Genomic DNA, 20,127 nt, shown 5'->3' on the forward strand with positions numbered 1-20,127 from the left:
TTCATCATCCTGTTTGCAGTGATGGTCTCATGGGAGTGCTCCTGCCAAAACCCATCAAATTGAACATTTCAAAAATATGCAAGTTACACATACCAACTGTTAGCACTGAAGTTGTTTCAGCAAACCATCTTGACCCCACACTCCTCCAGCCATTGCCCATTTTTTCTGCTCCCCTTTATGGTAAAATTCCCCCCAAGCTGCCTAAACACACTATCTCATTTCAGTCGCCCTCTACCTTACCCCTCTCTTCTCCCTTGCTCCAGGTCAGCTAGACAAGCCTCCTTGCTATTCAGAACACCAGGCATCTGCCTCAGGATCTTTGCAGGTCCCTAAATATCAGAGGATTCCTCTTCATTTCCTTAAGGCCTTTGCCCAACTGCTGCCCAAGTGAGGACTTCCAGCAGTTCCCTATTTAAAGCTGTAACACACCTACCTCCTCCCCACATATCGTATCTTCTTCCTCTTCCTGGTTTTTCTCCACATCATTTACCACCATCTGACCCACTATGTATTTTACTGGCTAACTGAACACCTCTCTCTCAAGCAGAATATTAGGTCCAAGAGAAGAGATTTTGTCTATTTTGTTCATGGATATGGCCTCTAACATGTGTCCCAGTATCAGACTTAGCAAACTAGGGTTTTTGAAGTTGTAAGAAAGAGGAACTACTCACTCACCTAAGTAAAGAGAATTTATTACAGGGACTTCAAAGACTTCTATGGACCCCTAACGAGAGGAGGTACAGCCAGAAGGGAAACAGAAACCATCGAAAACTAAAATGGGTTCTCTCTTCTCCAGCCTGACCCGCTGAGGAAGAATGGACTTGTCTTATTTTCTCTGAACTTCAGTTTCATTCTCCTTTCTCTCTGCGGACTAGCTGTCTCTGCTGCTGACCCAAGCACAACATCCCTGGGCTTCTGCACTTTCCCAGATGAAGAACTGGATTATAAATCCCAACTACAACCCCCTGCCTAGACAGGGCTTGAACCAGGTGCATTACCCTCACCCCTGCCAAAACCTATCAAATGGAACATTTCAAAAATATGCAAGTTACACATATCAACTAACTGTTAGCACTGAAGTTGTTTCAGCAAACCATCTTGACCCCACAGTCTCTCTCAAGCAGAATATTAGGTCCAGTTAACTGTGGCCAAGGGGAATAGGTAAGCAGCCTATTTAGCAATCTGTCTGGAAGGACATTTTGTTCATAGGAAAGACAATTTATAGTTGCTTTTAAAGTTAAGCATTTCAACTTTCCTTAAGCTTTTAAGCTTAACTTACAAATATTCCATTCAGAACACTAATACCTTTTAACAATCACTTTCAAGAGGGCTTTAATAAACATTCGATAGAGTTGATTTAAGGTGAACAAATTAAATTTCTTTAAACTGAAACCCCATTAACAATCCCTTAGCAACTTATAAATTCAGCCTGGGTTCCTTTACACAACTTAACAGCATTTAAGATATTTGATTTTCTTGTAAATAGCATTCAAATGCTTGACCCAACAAACAAAACCTTCCCAAGTACTTAACTCTTATAAATACAACAAATTAAATGAACAGTGACTTTCCAAGTTCTCTAAAACATTTCAGTATTTTCCAGGTTTAGTTAACATTTTAAAATACCTTTCATCTAAAATTCCCAAGTCTAAAAATCTGTTACGCATTTTAAATTAGAATCTGAAGGCCAATGTTACATACTGTAATTATGTTTAAATACTTCAAACGGCAAATACAACAGTCTGTCCCAATACATATAAAAACTATTCCTGAACTTAACATAAAAAGTACTGATGGCTATGGGAATTGTTTCATAACCTTTTTGAAAATCTGTAATCATTACATATCTCATCTAAGACCACAGCACTCAGGAAAGTTCTGTTAAGGGGAATGAGTAGTTTCAGCCCCAGCAGGCAGGCGAGATCAGAGTGCTGGAGTGAGGAGAGACTCAAGTTTTGGGGATTCAAGAGTGAATTTAACTACAGTAGTTAATTCAAAGTTAAATGAGAATACCATCCTTGGGTGGTTGTGATGAGAATCAAACAAAATAATGTATGGGAAAATCGTTGTTACATATTACATATTTAATGACAATTAGCTTTAAGTAGAATTTCAATGTAATTTTTACTATTATACAAATTACCAGCATACTTATGAAGTTAGATTTTTAAAAGCTTTTAAATACAAAGTTCTTTAAATAAATTAAGCCTCCTCACCAGGAAGACAGTTTCTGACCTTGATTCATCTCTCGTAATTATTCAGAGACGTAAACTCCTGGTTTTGTACAAGCTACTGTTGTTATGATTGCTTCAGTCAATTCACAAAAGGAAAACTTGGCCCTATTTTTGAGCATATGCCCTTACCAGAACATAGAAATAGCTGAATTCACATTAAGAAATGTTCCTTTAACTAAGGGTTCTTCTAGCCCAAGGCATGTCTCCTTCCAGATAACTAACATCTTGAGGCGGGATAGGAATTGGGGAAAGGTGGGAGAGGTAGCAAGGTCAGTGTGCTTGCTTAGAGTCACTAACCAGTGACTATCCATCAGGAATTGATACATCTCAAAAAGCCAAGAAGACAATAAGAATCTCTTTATAAAAAAACATCATTTACATTGAACTTTAAAGAAAAACAACTACTTTCCGAAGCAAGCTACTCTGGCCTGGGGTTCCAAAAAAAAATTGTGGAGATTAGAGGGAAAAAATCTACAGATCAGGGGAAATGGCTTTCAGAGAGGTGGGTAGCTATAAAATAGCTTCAAACATACGCATAAAAGGCTGACAGGCTATTTATTTTAAGAGAAATGCTAAGTTTTATCATTCCCCTGACTTGAAGCAAGTTGAAAACCTGGTAGAAAGGTTGCATATTGAGAAGAAAAAAAAAATATATGGTCTATCTCTACACCTTGTTCTGCTAAGGATAGTCAAGGTGAAAGAAATAAAAAGAAACCTGACATGGAGAACAGAATTTTTAGGTCTCAAATCTGCCTCATGACACTCTCTGAATATACGTCTAACTAGCTAGCATCAATTATTTAGAGTTGGCCTGTGAAATGCCACACTTGGAAGAGACATAGTCCTATTACCAGCTGAAGCAGGACAAGTGACTTAGGATAAGTGATGATGTCATGAGTGGGAGGTGAGCTCAGCTGGGGCCTGGAAATCCCAAGGGCACTGATCAGAGTGAAGAAAGAATTTATTTGTTGTTTTGTCGTCATCATTTTCCAGGACAGAAGTAAAAAATCAAGCCCTTTTCCTCAGGCAAGATTCCCAGTTGAGAGTTCTAATTTCTACACAAACGCTGATACAGTACTATACTGTATTAAAATTAGTATCAACTGTTCCAAGGTAAACTATGACTGAGAAAACTGTAATCTTCTGGCAAAAGATGCCATGAGGTTATTCAAAATATTATGTGGAAAAAACCGTGTCTTAAAACAGGTACATATTTCCAATCATAGTTATTCCAGTCTCTTTCTTAAAATTACTTGCATAAAAAGTTTTGTCAATGTATCAGAGAATCTCTTTTCAATCACTAATAGAATCAAATCTATTCCAACTTAGGAGTTCTCATGTGTCTTACTAAGCAACATTATGATTCTAGCTTCTTGCTCTCCAGAAACCCATCAGATGTATGCTGCAATGCAGAAGTGCTTTCTTTCCTCGTCATGGTAGCAAAAAGCATATCCATCATCCCCAAGGTTTCTAGTAGTTCTCTTTGGTAATCAATCTCCTTTTCTACAAGCCCTTGAAGTAACAAAAACTTTTTATCAACTACAGGTGACTGACCAACCACAGGCAGGTATATATCTAGAAAGAGAGAGAAACACATTAACTAGAAGCATCTTTCTAAACAATAAATGAATAGCAATATTTAGAAAAAGTATAAAATATTAAATATAAAAACACTGAAAAATCTGTACTTATTTTATAATTTATTACTTACAGAAGTCAAACAATCCATCTGAATAAATCTATTTCAAAAAGAAATAATTACAGTAGTGTGGAGGTTCTGACTTTTTATTTTCCCATTAAAAAATAACCATGGTCTAATAGTCAAACCACTGTATACATTTCACTCCATTTTAAAATGCATTGATTTACTGTTGTTTTTCTCTAGGAAAATTTTTATTGGAGGAGTGACAACAACAACATATTTTGACTTATTTGATTTCATAATTTGGCATCTCTATTTCTCCAAGCAGGCTAGGATTTTCCAAGTTTCAACAACTACTTACCAATAATTATTTCAGCAGCATTGATCAAAACAGGAGCAAATCTTGGCTGAGACAGATTCCTACAGGGCAAAAGTTCTATTTACTAAAATGTGAAAAAATTTTTTTAAATCCTTAAAATAGATTTACTGAACTGTTCCATCAGTTCTCTTCAAAGATTAAGCTAAAAGTAAATGTCTCTCATTTGGAGATAAAGGATTTCAGATGCAAATATATGTGTTTCATAGACATAAAACATACCTTATCAAAAAATTAAGAACACGACTGATTTCCTTTTCATCCCGACCTGCAAGAGCATTTGCAAGGACTCCTCTTCGACTTAGCTCTTTTATGATAGAAACTGTAATCTCAGGTGTCTTTATTGTACAACTGGGCTGGAAAAATTTTCAGTCAACACGAGCAGGCAAGATAGCACAAGAAAGAAATCAGTCTTGGAACTCATTAACAATTACCAAATTTAAACACGTTTTTATCTTCACAGTTTTAAGTCATGGTAATACACAAGACAAGCAGTAAAATGATTCTTTTAAAAATATGTTGCTCATAGGTTCATCAATTATAACAAATGCATCACTCAAGTGTACCATATATTGATAATGCATATGTGGGGGCAGAAAGTACATGGGAAATCTTTCTGTTCCCTCAATTTTGCTGTGAACCTACAACTGCTCTAAAAAAAAAGCCTCAATAAAAATATATATATACATATTCTTTTGTGTGTGTGTGTGTGTGTATCTGTGTGTGTGTGTGTGTGTGATATTCACTCACCTCAAGGACTCTGTCCAGGGCCTTAGAGATCCGGAAATTTTTCAGGTCTCTATCATACAATTCTAGGTGTTTCTTTGATGGCCTGTTGATCAAAATGTCATCCTGTATTAAAAGGTAAATTTATAGAGATAAATCAGTATCTGTATATAGTTCCATTCAAAACTTTTCCACAGTGATTTTTTTTTATACTAGGATGCTCCTGAACTAGGGTAGAAATACCAGTTATATGCCCATGATGCAGATTAAATGAAAACAGAGTAATTTGCCACACTGATATGTTGTTACCCTCCTATGATTTTGACTTAACAATACATAGACAATACCTCAATTCTAGGCAATATTACTGATTTCAATCCTCTTCACATGGCAAGCTGTATGATTTAGTAAACAGAGAAAGCAATAATCAGAGAAACTGCAATCTAGTCCCAACAACTGTGGTTACCAACAATGAAATCTTGGATCAATCAACTTCCATACATCTCCATCTTCTCAGAAGTCAAATGGGGACAGTACTAACTCTACTACTTTTTAGGGTTGTTTAGAAGTTCAAATCAGTATGTGAAAGACATTGTTTCAACTAAGGTAAAGCACTATAACATTGCCATGATTCAGGGGGTCAAATAAACAATCTTTATTCTGCCTTGCTCATTAATAATGTCCTCATCTAGCAATCGGGAGGAAAGCAAAACAGTTAAACGCCATGTTAACTATAGTTGCTAGTAATGTGCAGGGATGGAGTTGGCTACTCAAAACAAAATTTCACCTTTAAAAATACATGTAAGAAATATACAAATACCCGTTGTTTCATGTAATTTTTTCCTTTAATGAAAGTTCGATATGCAGGCCTTCTTCTCCTGTGAAGAGAATCCTTCTTTGCCTCAGATTTCCGATGTTTAACACTCAGTATTCCATTGGTCATTCCTACAACTATTGTCTCATCTTCATGCTAACAGCAATCAGAAAAATAAGTTAGTCTACTTATAACTCATAACTTTTCTTTTTCTTCGAAATACCATTTATAACATGTTTGCTGCTTATTTATACTTTCAAGAGTATAGCTCATAAAACTTGACAGGGACATTCCAGAAAGAACGGTCAACAAAGAAAAGGACATTTCATTTTATTGCTCCTTTTCTCCCCCATCCAACCCACCTCTTTTTTTGCTTGGAGAGCCAACTTGACTTTTTAGAGCATTTAGCCCTTGAGTTAAATATGCTGAAGAGAGATTTATCAACTTCCCACTGTGCTTAATTTAAAGCTAATCAATGAATGGGACCTAAATCTGAATTTGTGCTAAGTTATTGGAACAAGTCATATATTATAGCAATTGTCTTAACTATCTAATGTGACAAGAAGCAAGTAAGACTTATTCAAATACAAAGATAAACCCTACAATTCCATTTTAGTTTCATTTAACAGGCAAGGTCAGTGAAAGTATTAGAAAGCTAAAAGTACTTACTGCAAGTGCAAGACTCAAAATTGAAGCTGCATAATCAAAACTGTGGACTACTTTATAGGATGTTGTACTATACACTTTCACCTTCCTGATACAAAAGAAAACTTTGTCACAAATCATCTTGGAAATGAGTATAAATGTAAACATACTATTTTTTTATTTAATATCTCACTATTAAAATTTATACAACAATGATTAGCAATATTATTCACAAACTAATGCATCACTGAATCTCATAAAAGCAATAGTATCAATTGCTTATTAGCACTAGCCAAAATGTATAAAGACTGACTAGCCACCAGAAGGTCAGACCATGAACCTGGTCTGAACTGTCAGCTGAAGGCGAAACGGGAGTAAAGAAAAACTCATTGAAAGTCAAAAGGGCAAAGTTTCTCAACTTCAGCATTATTAACATTTTGGGCCAAATAATTCTTTGTTGTAGGACTGTTGTGCACACTGTGTGTTTATGTGCATCCTTGGCCTCTACGCTCTAAGCCAGCAGCACTCCCCCCAAGTTGGGGTAACAACCAAATATTGCCGAATATTCCCTGGGGGGCAAGAATCACTCTGGGTTGAGATCTACTGCAAATGGAGTCACCTTACAGTTAGTTTTTAAGGGACACATCTAAAAATCAAGTCCCAAATGGCTTAATAACATTTTAGAAAATCTGCTATATATTTACATAATAAATTCCTTTGTATTAGAAATATTTTCTAGCTTTTAAAATATGCATACATTTTTAATAAGCATGCTGAAAAACCAAGGCTTTCCATCACAGGGAAAAAAGGAACTAGGAACTATGGGAATAAAATGACCAACCACAGGTAACTAGAAGCTAATTCTAGAACTGTGCCATTGTTCTAGCTACTTGTGGCTATTTAGCACTTGAAATGTGGCTAGTGAAAACGAAGAATTTTTTTATTTTACTTTATTTTAATTAAATTTCAATTTTAAAACTGAGGTAGTATAAAAATATTTTTCTGTTAAGCACAACTATATTTCACATTTCATTGTAAAAACACTGTTGTATCATGGGGCATGTATTAGATAACTAATTTGTTTCTAGTCTCTCAATGATTTTTATACCGATTACAAACTGAAACAATAGGAAATACATGTTGGACTAAATCACTAAATCAGCTTTTCCTAGTTCTTTACCTTTTTTATGTGGCTACTAAAACATTTAAAATGACAAGGAATCATATTTCTACTGGACAGCACTGTTCTAGAACATTAACTACTGAAATACTAATACCTACTTGAAATGATGGTATTTGGACCACTTTAATGTACACAGAAATTTTTACATGAAGTTTTAAACTTTAAAGAATGTAATGTAGAATATATATTCATTATAAATATTTTGAAATATACAAATATACAATAATGATTTTAAAAGAAACTATAGAATAATACAGATTTCTTATAAACCAATGTTCAAACAGTTCAATAAAATTCCTTAAGCAATAAATTATGTCAAAGGAGAAAGTAAGTCTGCTGTATATATACAAAAGGTCAAAACTATTTTCAACTCAACAGATTATTTTCATGGCAGAAATCATTTGGCAGAGTATTTATTTTATCACAAATACTGAAGAAACAACTCATTTCCTCAAGCAGTAAACACCTGTACACTAATGATGAAGAAAAGAAATTAAAATGCTAACCTATCCAGTGAGCCAGAGAGTAATCTCTGTCCACAGCTGCTCAGACATAAACATGTCACAGTTTTATGATGATTTTTCAAAGACACTAGCAACTGTCCTCCTTTAAGCATGTCCCAGACTTTAATGTAACGACCTCCTATAAAAAGAAATAATCATTAGTTTGATATTCTGCCTACAGACTCAAAATTTTAAAGATCTAAAAAGCATTCTTCACCGGACACTCCACAACATGGAGGTGAAGTGAGAGATTTCAGAGCCAGATTGCCCTGTTTCAATACTTTTACTGGGTGTGTAACTGATAATAATGACAGTTCCTACCTCACAGAACTGTGATGACAATTAAATAATTTCATATTTGCAAAGTACACAGAATACCTGGTAACATGAAAAGCCAAACCAAAAAATATTTTAAGAAAATTATAATAAAATCATTCTTCAAAAGATTTTGTATAACCATGGAAATAAATAATGTAGAATTTATTTCCTAAAAACTTTGCAAATCCCAACAAAACAAAAAACTTCCCTGTAGTTTTTACTCTAAAACTTGGAAGGATCCTTAAAAGCAATTTAATCCAATGTTTTAAAAGTTTTTCCAATACAGCATTTTTTCTTTCAATAAAATATTAAGTGAAAGTCTAGGAGGTAAAACAGAAATAGGGATTAGAGCAGGGAGCAAAGTTCTTACCTACCCCGCCTGGACAACAGGGCCTGGAACTCAACCAACAGTCCCCAGAACTCAATTCACAGTCCCCATCTCCCCTTCATGTGGCAGCTTATGACAGATACCACAGTTTGAAACCACTGATCCTGTCCAACCTGTCACTTTCAAGGTCTATATGGAACTGCCCGGGGTCACATAATTAGCTAGCAATACAGTGGAGATTAGCATCAAGTATCCATTCTCTCTGTTAAACATGAACTTATTTCCATTTCTCAAAATAAAAGGAAGATTTGGTACATCTGACAATGTTATTATCCTCTTCTGAAATCAAGTAGGTACTGGGAAAAAGTATAAAACAGGATATTCTCTATTTGAATTTTAGAATTAAGCAGAAAAAAAAAAAAACACACCCAACCATCATGTATGCTATAAAGTATGCATACTACCCATGTATTTTAATGTCAACACATTAATTTTGACTTGACAAATGAAAAAAGCCCATTTACTTCTTCCATTAATATTTTGAAAATGCACTACGATCAACATAACAAAAAAACACCTCAGTTTCAACTTGAAAAATGTACCGGGGCCCATTCTGATTCCACATTTTCTCTTCTTTCAGTACTATACGCTATATCCTGGGAATGCCATTTCAAACAAGACAGTCACATAACGAGACAAGCCTGATGCCAGATCTGAAAGAACCTGTGTTTTCAAAAACTGCCACATATCTCTTAGGAATATCAGCAGGAGTACAACCTGTATTTCTGGGTTAAGTACACAATGCAGGATCTCAAGTTCTGGGTAAAACAGAAAAAGGGATTAGAGCGGGGAGCAAAGTTCTTACCTATCCTGCCTGGGCAACAAAGCCTGCAACTCAACTACAAGTCCCCACCTTCCCCATACGTGACAGCTTATGACAGATATCACAGTTAGAGACCACTGATCCTGTTCAAAATGTCGTTTTCAAGGTCTATATGAGTTAAGGAACAGCCCAAGGTCACACAATTTCAGATCTGGGTTAAGTATTTCAGATCTCCCCCTTACCACTTTGTCTTGGACAAACTTTCATTTATTTCCTTAGCTGCAAAATAGGGAGAAAACTACTTAGCTTGTAGGCTCATCTAGGGCACTGAGGTAATATGTATACAATACTACAGTGACTGACTCACATTAGGTACTCAATAAATGACAACAGCTTGCCTGTCCCACTTAACAATTGTGTGAACAAAGACCTAGATATGCAATTCAAATGCACACTGGTAAGTTATAAAAACTAATAAAGAAACACTTGATCCAAGACCAACAATACCAGCAGAAACAGTTTTTAAAAGAAATACCTGCTGATACCAGAAGACCTCCAGAGGGAAAAAGCAGGACACTCTCCACAGGCTGCCCATGCTCAACGGAAGTAACACTTTTGTTGGTTCGTGCATCAAACATCTTCACAGTATGATCATATGAACCTAAAATACCAATTTTTGTATAATGTGAGTTTCACTGTTCAAACAAAAACTGTGTGTGTTTGTGCGTGTATTCAAACATAAACTTTAAAAGGAGAAAAGGCTAAGATGAAATGTTTAAAAGACACATTCATGAAGATACATTTCCTCCAACTCACTGGTAGCACTGACTTGTTTCTGAGGAAGTGCTACTCTATACCACACAGAATCTTAAACTACACCTACCTTAGGGTTTCTGCCACAAGTGAGTCTTCTGGGACTCTGTGCAGGCACCCACAAAGACTGAATTACATAGGCCTTTTATCTTGGCTGCTGGAGAGTCTATGAAAACCTGGGGACTAAACTCATTATGTAGTCACGTTTTCAAGGAAGCCTGGTATTTTCAAACACTCTTGAAGGACATTAAGAACAATCACCAAAGGAAGAAAAAGAAAATAATACAACTGGATAAATGGAAGCATATTTCTTCATAAACATTTTTTTAACTCCCCTAGCCCAGGAGTCCCAAAGCAATTATTAAAATATATAATAATAAAATGATCAACTACAAAGGGACAAAAAGGAGTTCACCAACCTGTTACAAAGAGATCAGGGTTCAGTTTGCTAGCACATCCACACCTCACATAATCAGAATGTTCCCTGAATGTCAGAAGTTCTTTGGAATTTGGAATATCCCAGAATTTAACTGTATAATCATCAGCCCCAGAGACCACATGGTATTTGTCAGCTGTAAAATCTACTGTATGAACTGCTCTGAAAGATCAAGGATCAGTATATTAAAAAGCAAGAAAACAATCTTATTTCTGACCCCATTTAACATAAAACATTCCTTTTCCCCCAGATAACAAAAAAGTAGCTCAGTTTTAGGGAGTAATTTTAAAGGGAAATCACTAGAGAAAAAGAAATCTTTAAAACAGATGTTTGTCCCCAGGCCAATTACAAACTTTAAACACCTCTGCACTACGAATTTAATATTAAACAGTAGACTTAAAATTACATCTTCTAGTTTGTTAACAATTCTATTCATCTGCTCAATGAAAGCAACCCTAACCCTAACCCTGCTGTAAATGCTGGAGCAAATAAAAAAATCAGAATGGGTACTTCTTTAGAAGATTCTAAGACTTGCCACTAAGTGGGATTATGTTACATCAATGTCTCTTATATTTTAAATGTTTTACTGGTGCGGTAAGACCATCCTGATAATACACTAAAAACAACAAATTTGAGATTTTAAATCAATAACGAATTTCAGCAATAACTGTAATCCTGAAACAAAGTTACAATATAAAACTACCACAGCTATTCAATGTATCAAGGTACAAAATACTAAATCCACCTTCCAACCTGATTTCAAAATGAGAACCTCCAAGCCAACAGAGGCTCTTTAATAGTTGTGACATTGCCTTTAGGTCAATGGCTTACAACCTCAATCAGGTCACAGAATTCAAAGAAGTTGATAAAAGCTGTTAAGACATCTCCCTACATAAACAAACATTCCCTAAAATATACAATTCTTGGGATTTCATGAGCCCCATCAAACTGGACCATAGGACTAGATCAGGTTAACTGAGCACTGTGTCTTAGAACAACCAGGAAATAAAGTACATAAAGATACATAATCCTCACTGAACTTCTCTTTCTGTATTTATCCAAAGCCCAGAAAACAGCTTATAACAAAACAAAAAAAGAATACAAAAAAAAACTGTAACTTTATAGTGAGAGATGTTAATTACTTATTATGGCAATCATTTTGCAGTATATACAAATATTAAATCATTATGTTGTACACCTGATTCTATGTTAATTATGCCTCAGTAAAAAAAAACACCAAAAAACCCTGTCTCTTACTTAGTATGGCCTTCAAACTGCCTGAGGGGAGCCCTCCCACTTATATCAAAAAGCTGAATTCCACCATCTTCACTGCCAGCCACAAGCAGTCTACCATCCTGCCGAAAAGTAGCACAGTACGCTGTATCTTTAAATCGGGAAAAGGTTTTTATAGGTTCCTGGGAGTATCGGCCATAAATATGAATCTACAAGATAAAAAAACACAGTATTTCACCAGATGGCTCAAGATCAGTAGTAAATATAAGCTATATAAAAAGAAAAGTTTACTATTATATTTACCCTTGAAGAAGCTGTTACAGCATAATTATATGGAGGCTGCAGAGAAAAGTCTACTTTTGACACTGCACCAAACTCCTTGATCTGAACAGGGGTCTTAATGAAAAAATGAAGAGTATTAAGAGTTACAACCGGTAACAACTATTGAAGCATTATATAATTTCTTATCTACTGTTTCTTTTTGTTCTCAGTAACATTTAGTAGGTTGTATTTAATACAGAAATATGAAGAAAGCAAAAATAGTCCAAATCCCATCACCCAGACTATCCTTGTTGCCATTAAAGTAAACAAACATATGTTTGAAAAGCCAATCCCTCTTTTTCTTCAGCTGTGGAATTTTCTGTGATTATTACTGGGTTAAAGAACAGTTATCCCCAACAGAGGTGAGGCTTAGAACCTCACCCCCCCTGTTCTGAGAGAAATCTTCTGCATACATGGATGTTTTATTGCCCTTCTCTAGCTTGGATTAACACATAGTCTACAGGCACACACCTGATCATCTACATTTGCTCTCTTACAACACTGAACTATGTTTTCTACCTTTATCTTGTATCTACCTACCACTTCACATTTTATTAAAAATAATAATAATAAAGAGAGAAATGTGGTACCCACATATAAATCAAGTATAAAAATCAAATGAGTATTCATATTTGAACTGACTGTTTATAGTTCATAATACATGAGCAAAACCGAAAGTTTCTGTGATGACTGCCCTTGTACTGTTCACTATGTAACTTACTCACTCTGTAAGAATTTGTTCTCCACGTAAGAACTTGTTTGTTATGCCTCAGAAGATTGGAGACTGACGAAAATTAGGCTTGGGGTGGATTAATGATTGTGCATTGAGCATTGACTCCCCTATACAGAATTTTATTGTTGTTAACAACCATTTGATCAATAAATATGAGAGATGCCCTCACAAAAAAAATAAAAAGTACACACTTCCAATGGTAAAATAAATAAGTAACCGGGATGTAATGTATAGCATAAGGAATATAGTCAAAATATTGTAACAACTTGATATGGTGATAGCTGGTACCTAGAATTATCATGTATATAAATGTTGAATCACTATGTTGTGCACTTTAAACTAATGTAATGTAATACTGTATGTCAACTACACTTCAATAAAAAATAATTATCTACAAAAAAAAAAGTTATCCCTATGCCAGCATATATTAACCATGTATTTTTTAACTGACATGAAGATCATACCATAGATCTTTCATAGATGTTTTTTTTTCACTTAATAACACATCTTAGCTAACTTTTCACATGAACAATAAATTTACCATCCATTATAGGATACAAAATAATTTACCAGTCCACTACCAATGGACATAGTTTTTTCCAAAATTTTTAACATTACAAATAATACATCAATGAGCATCTTTATCCACACATCTAAGCAAATTTTGGAAGTATAATCACTAAGTTTGAAGGTGTGGAACTTACAAGGCCAAAAGGCAATTTTATCATGACAGATGATGCCAGAATGCCCTCCAGGAAGTTTGCACCAATTTCCCTTCCTCAAAATAGCAATGATAATCACAGTTTTTCACTTATGCCAATGTAACAGATGAGAAATAGTATCCAAATTATTTTTTTAGTTTGCATTTCTTCAATTGTGAGCGAAGCTCAGGCTCTTTAATGTATTTACTGGCCATTTAAATTTCTTTTTCCATAAACCTCCCAATTCTAATATTTTTCCATTTATCTATTTAGCTGTTTCATCTTTTCAAAAAAACAATTTGTAAGCAACAATCTAAAAGAATTAATTTTGTTTACTTCCTCCTTAGTTGGATTAAGAAAGGCAAAAAAAAAATCTTCCTACATATGAGATTCAAATTTTAAAATTTAACTCATTTGGCATTGATTAAATCATCTATTCTTTCTAGGGACTTATATACTTTTATGATTAAACTGATTAAGCACTATGGATTTTCATATAAAATTCCAAGGAAAAATACCAGGTATCAAATTTTCCACCCAAATTATGGGCTGTTTTTAGTTACTCATTCTCCATCAGAGTAACCGAAGTACAAAATAAGCTGTAGAAACACGCATTAATGCAACTGCCCCCCCACCCATCGTTGTCTAATTTACCTTATAGTTGTTCCAGTACAGTGTATCTTGGGTGATTTTTTCACCAAGTATAGGATATGTCTGAATAGCTACTGGCTTATAACCAGCCATAATTTCATATAATTGGACTGTTATCCAAAGGTAAATTTTGAAACCGATGTTAGAAATAATTACAGAGACTCTGTCTTATGTCTGAAAAAGAAAATATTTTATAGATACGTATTATTCATAAACTTGTAGAAATAGTTATGATTTTCACTTTGTGCCCTTTCGAAAGGCTGTGAGGTAGCTCATACATTAGTGATCAAAAAACCATAAAACTGTAACAGAGAAGAGATAAATCTAATGGAAGCAGGAAGAATACAGAAAGGACTGCCATAATGCATCATCTACTTAGCTACATACAGAGGTTGTACCCAAATGTTCTCACACCTAACTGACCAATTTACAACACCTGGGAATAAATCTGGTTCAGTCATCCAGTAGCCAAAGCAGGGAGAAGTACACTGGTTTAGAATGTTCATTCACAACAACAGAGAGCATTAAGGTGAAACTGCAAATAACGTCAAGTTTCCTGAAACTAAATTTAAGATTACATTTAATCTGTAAGAACATAGTCTGAGGACTTGACTTCCTAAAAGCCTAAGAATGCCAAAAAGGAAAAAAAAGATACTATTCTAATGTAAAAGCTTAAAATTAAACTTAAGAGCTTAAAATAAAGTTAAAAGCTAATATTGATGTAGAAGCTTAAGTTACATGCAAAAGATTTAAAGAGTAAGAAAGAAAACAATAGAACATAAACTAACAGAAAAGGATAAAAATGAGTTAAAACTGAAGCCAAAATGTCTTTCCACAACTATTCAATTGCAAGAGATTCAATTTTATAAGGTTAATGATTCACTGTATGACTCACCATCTATTACAAAACCTATCAAAACAGTGCAACAGTAACACCAAAATAAATAGGTACAGCATATTTTAAAGGCTGTTGATGAAACAGCAATCAACAATTAAAAGGGGGAAACTTTCATTCATTCAAGTACCTACAATGTAGACAACACTGTTCTAGGCACTAAGGATACAATGGTGAGTGAAACAGACATGACCTATGCTCATATTCTCCATTCCAGCTGGTGATTGTCAACCAGCTAAGAAACTGGAATCAGCCGTGACTTGTCCTTTCCTCCTCATCCCAATATCCAAATAGTGAATAAGATCTGATTTTACCTCCCAAATCTTCTTAAACTTCATCCCCAATCAACCTACTCCCACTGCCCTAATTCAGATCTCATCTACTGAACTAATGCAATATAAGATCTCCCTAATTCCCTCGACTTCCAACTTTCATCAGAGGTAACTAACCACACTGCAAATCTATTTTTTCCTACAAATCCCAGTACTACCCCAGAAAGGTCCAAGCTCTTTCACGAGGTATGTAAGGCTCTCTGAGGTCTGGCCCTTGTTACCTTTCCAGCTTCACCGCTTGTTACTCCCTTAACACATCAAGCTCTTTCTTGTCTCAATTTGTCTTTGCTCATTTGTACTCTCTGCTAGGAATCGCTACCTCTTTCTACCTACTTCCTATTTACCGTTTAAAGTTTAACTCAAGGATCACATCCTTCAGGAAACCTCTGACCTCTAAGCTAGGTCAGGGGCCTGTCTTCTACACTGCTACTTGACAATGCACATTTCTGTCAATGCACATAATTGCATTGCATTGTAATGATCTCTTTTCCCCACTAAACTGAACATTGTGTGTCTAGAAGATTAAAAAAGAATATGGAAGGAAGGAAAGGAAGTCCTGTGCTTGGTTCTGTGGGAAAATAAAATCACAGGTGGTGTCTTTAACATGAACATTGCTATACAGGAAGAGTTTATAAATGTTTTCTGTAAAGGGCCAGACGATAAATATTTTAGGCTTTGCAAGTCAACAAATCTAGGATATATGTAGTGTCACAGTAAGAAAGAAAAAAATTCTCAATTTTTTACTAACAAAACCCCTAAAATAATTATGAGTACATTTTTTTTTTTGCTTATGAATGAAAAGAATGGGATTCTTTGGAGGGGGTGGTTAACATTTCACTTAGAATTCAAAGTTAGTGTTTCCTATCATCAAATATACTGCAAAGATTCATCTGTAAAAATTCTTGGCTCACTGGCTATCCAGAAATAGGCACCAGACCAAATCTATTCATCTGCGGGTCTCTGCCCCTTCCTACAGTATAATCTAAGGAGTACGTAACTGTCTTGAGAGAAATAGTTTAAAGCTTTAGAAAGAAGTGAGCAGCAGGGGCAGGGGGTTGCCATATTGAAGTGAGAAAGAGTACTGGAAGAGGGAGGGAGTGAGCATGTCACAGTGCAAAGGTAGGGTGGCAAGAAGTGATGTGAGAATGAGGAGGATGAAAATGATTGGAGACAGGGCAGAGCCTGAGACACTGGGACTAAATGAATAATAAGTACTACAATACAATACAAAAAAATCAAATATGTTATGAATAACGTAGAGTCCTGAGAACTCAGAAGAGATTTTTAATTCTAACTTGGACGGCTCCCAGAAAGATTCAAACTGCACTTCAGCGGGACCTTTAAGTAGAGTATCAAAACTGACGACCACTTAACATGGGCGCAAAGGAGGGGAGGGAGGCATTCGAATCTGAGGCAACCTTAAAGCAGACATGGAAATTTGCCCATTACGTCGGAGGGGTGCGGATTCCTCCGGGGACTAGTTAACTGTGGACAGTAAGAGGATGTGACCGCAGAGGAGGAGATTATACGTCTAAACTGCGGAGATCCGGATGAGAGGCTAGTGAAGGATAGCCATTCCACTGGAGCCTGGGAAGCCCCAGAGGAGCAAGCCAGACACTGTCGGACTCCCGACGTGAGTCTGGATTACCCCCATCGGTAGCCGCCTTCACATACCTCAGCTGGTCCCTTGAGGGTCCGCCAGGGCACCCCGGCTTCAAGGAGAATTTTTTGGACTCCGTCAGCACCCTCCCCGGACTGTCGAGGATCACTTGGGAGAAATCACGCGGATCCTGAAGCGAGCCACAGAAACACATGGCGACAGAACCGCCAGGCCCGTCGCAGGAAGATGACGCAACGGCGCAAGCTCACGACACTCACCCAGCCGGGGAGTTGCAGGGGCGGGACAGGGGAGGGGCGATGGGGAGGGGGAGGTGCGGCGGGAGGACGAGACTGGGTCCTTCGTCTGGTGACCCAGGGTGGTCAGCTGCAATGACCTTGTGTCTGTAGCTGCAGAAGGTCCGCGCTGCGCAGCGGCGGGAAAAAACCTGGGAGCCTTCTCTGCTGCAAGGATGCGGAACGTTTTTTGGCCATAAAGCGAAAGAAGAAATCGGAAGTGACGTCGCGGTCCAAACAAGCCGGAGCCCTGAGGCCCTTGGTCAATCTGTGGCCGCAGATGGAAAGGCCCGACTCGCTGTCGGCTGTCGAAGGTAGTCGCGAGGCCCTGCTCTCCCACCCGGTCGGCGCCCGGCCCCTGTCCCCGGAACCCGCCCGCCTCGGGTGAGCCAGAGTTTCTGCCTACCGTGTCTGAGCCGCGCTGGGACCTTTAGGGAAGAGCTGGAAGCTGGCCACAGAGCAGCAGACTTTTCTGCCTACTGTCTCCCCTCCAGCGGGCTTCTGTCCTGGGACGCTGGGACACCTGTTGCCTGTGAGGCGTCACTCATTTTCATAACATCTTCCTTTTCCTTGAGGGACAATTCCAGGCCTAGGGAGAACCTGGGGCCTCCTGTTATTAGCATCCACCATAGACTAGCACAGTTGCCCACTTTGTCTCGTTAGGCTCTCTCTCCCTTCATCCCTGGGCACTTTGAAAGATCGAGGTGATTCTAGCTATCCTTTATCTTACCTCTTTTTCTCACCGCCGCCTCTTCTCGGTCATCTTTATTCTCCCTCCTCCTAATTCAGAATTTTGTCTTTACCAGTCAACTCCGCTTCTCTCTATAGTAGTGACAAGATAAGAATTCTATTTCCACTTCCTCCTCTCCCAAGAACATTTGCTCCTCTCCCCTTAAAGACCCTGACATGTAATAGCATGGAAGATGTTTAGGGCTGGGAAAATAATAGATGTCTATTTCAACCATCTTCATTTTGTAGATGAACAAAATGCATCTCAGAAAACTTAAATGATTTGACTGTCCAGGGTTACATAGTCAGTAGTGATGCAGAGAATGGAAAGCCAGAACTGATCAGCAGATATTTGCTGAGCATCATGCAGAATCATTTCAGGATAGAAGAGAATATGAAACATTGTTAAAATTCAGATCAGAAAACATTCATAGAGCACCTGATAGAACCAGGCACTCTTTCTCGCCTAAAAGTTTTGGAGAAGTTTAGGAGTGCAGCTTGTTTTAATGGACCAGGTGATGGAGTATGAAGAATGGAACAGGCCCTTCATAGCTCATGCATTCCCTTTTTCTCTTCTCTGTGGTGTATATAATGATTACCTGCCCTGAATACTCAAACGATTGTTATAAGGATCAATCTTGGAAACTGTCTCAAAACTGTAATTAGTGGTTTTATGTAAATGTATGGTTTGCCAACCTCTGTTCCACTGTGATCTTAATGCATTTTTCTCTTTTAATTCCTATACTAATTTTAAAACACCCTGCACCTTCTCAAATGTCTGAAGGGCAGTAAATGCTAACATGAAAAAATTAATTGGATGTTACTAATTTTCTTCCTCACTCAGGAATCTTGGAGTTCATTTTTTTAGAAACAAGTTTAGGTACAGTAATGAAATGTTTGAAATTATGTTAAGGTACATAGGAAGTGCCAGTGATTCCTGAAAACTTACTTTAAAACAATAGCAAATGATTCAATAACAGGTATGTTATAATCTATGCTTTGAGAGTGGCATTTATTGAGTTCATGTGACAATTTATATTTGAAAAAAGTCAGCAATTCTTATTTCTTAATACTTAAAGGGATTGAGATCCAAAAATTACACTTTGATCCTAATATGTTAGAGATGCCAAAACAAAGGAAGAAGTCTATAGTCTACATACTTTATTTTTCATAAAAAGCTATATTAAGTCGTTAACACTTGATCTGAAAAAAAACTGAAAAATAACATCTTCAGTTCATAATAACTGAAGTTTTGTAAAGCCTTTCACTATCCAGGAATCACAGGTGTTGTGGATGCTAATAGACTTGGGTACAACATGAGTTCTATCTTTACTTAAATTCAAACTGAGAGCAATGTAAAATATAGCATGTTCAAAAGTGAACCTCAGGTAAGAGGTTTAGGTTTTACATGAAGGTTTATTTTCATTGTTAGCCTCATCTTTATCCATTTGGCAATATTCAGGAATAGGAAAGGAGGGGGATAGAGTAACTAAATTTTGCTGGTACCTAGTGATGGAAGTGAGAATGTCACTGTATCTCACTGGGTCTTTACCAGTGTCCTATGAGGTTAATTGTGGTATCCTCATTTTTATAAGTGAGACTGAAGCTTAGGGAGGTTGTGTAACTTGTACAGGTTCGCACAGCTAATAAATGGTGAAGCTTGCATTCATACCCAGGTTTCTCTACCTCTGAACATTGTATGCTTTCTATTAAGTAGATGTGCTCATAAGAGCGCAGATTGTATAGCTGATTGAAAATTATTTTACATACTTTTACCTAAATCCATATAATACTTTTA

The 20,127-nt window shown here is 36.6% G+C and overlaps 2 protein-coding genes across 8 annotated transcripts in view; one reads left to right on the forward strand and one right to left on the reverse strand.

The window, feature by feature from the left end:
- Window positions 1-3,177: 3,177 nt before the first annotated feature.
- UTP15 (UTP15 small subunit processome component) lies at window positions 3,178-17,554 on the reverse strand. The gene is made up of 13 exons (XM_036886090.2): window positions 17,382-17,554; window positions 14,484-14,654; window positions 12,378-12,470; window positions 12,099-12,283; window positions 10,825-11,003; window positions 10,128-10,253; window positions 8,127-8,262; window positions 6,462-6,546; window positions 5,799-5,948; window positions 5,003-5,104; window positions 4,475-4,608; window positions 4,238-4,296; window positions 3,178-3,809 (listed from the first exon to the last, which is right to left on the reverse strand). Exons 2-13 carry the CDS (start codon window positions 14,571-14,573, stop codon window positions 3,592-3,594), a joined length of 1,557 nt encoding a protein of 518 aa, XP_036741985.2. The 5' UTR covers window positions 14,574-14,654; window positions 17,382-17,554; the 3' UTR covers window positions 3,178-3,591.
- Window positions 17,555-17,639: 85 nt separating this feature from the next.
- Window positions 17,640-20,127, forward strand: part of ANKRA2 (ankyrin repeat family A member 2) — a 37,136-nt gene continuing 34,648 nt past the window's right edge. For 3 of the 7 annotated variants that reach the window (XR_005024878.2, XR_005024880.2, XR_005024879.2), the window contains exon 1: window positions 17,640-17,984. The gene's annotated coding sequence lies outside the window, so the exon portion shown is untranslated. Of the gene's footprint in view, window positions 18,133-20,127 lie in introns of all 7 variants that reach the window. The other 4 variants (XM_036886092.2, XM_036886096.2, XM_036886093.2 and 1 more) reach the window with 4 other exon arrangements.

Source organism: Manis pentadactyla, chromosome 2 (genome assembly GCF_030020395.1).
Source record: "Manis pentadactyla isolate mManPen7 chromosome 2, mManPen7.hap1, whole genome shotgun sequence".
In the NCBI taxonomy this organism is placed as follows: Eukaryota; Metazoa; Chordata; class Mammalia; order Pholidota; family Manidae; genus Manis; species Manis pentadactyla.

Bases quoted from the DNA above. Each gene is read 5' to 3' on its own strand.
- UTP15 (XM_036886090.2), bottom strand. From the start codon at position 14,573: ATGGCTGGTTATAAGCCAGTAGCTATTCAGACATATCCTATACTTGGT. The intron at 12,471-14,483 runs GTAAATTAGACA...TTTTTCATTAAG, and splicing joins TGTACTGGAACAACTATAAG to ACCCCTGTTCAGATCAAGGA. The intron at 3,810-4,237 runs GTAAGTAGTTGT...CTCTCTTTCTAG, and splicing joins TGCTGCTGAAATAATTATTG to ATATATACCTGCCTGTGGTT.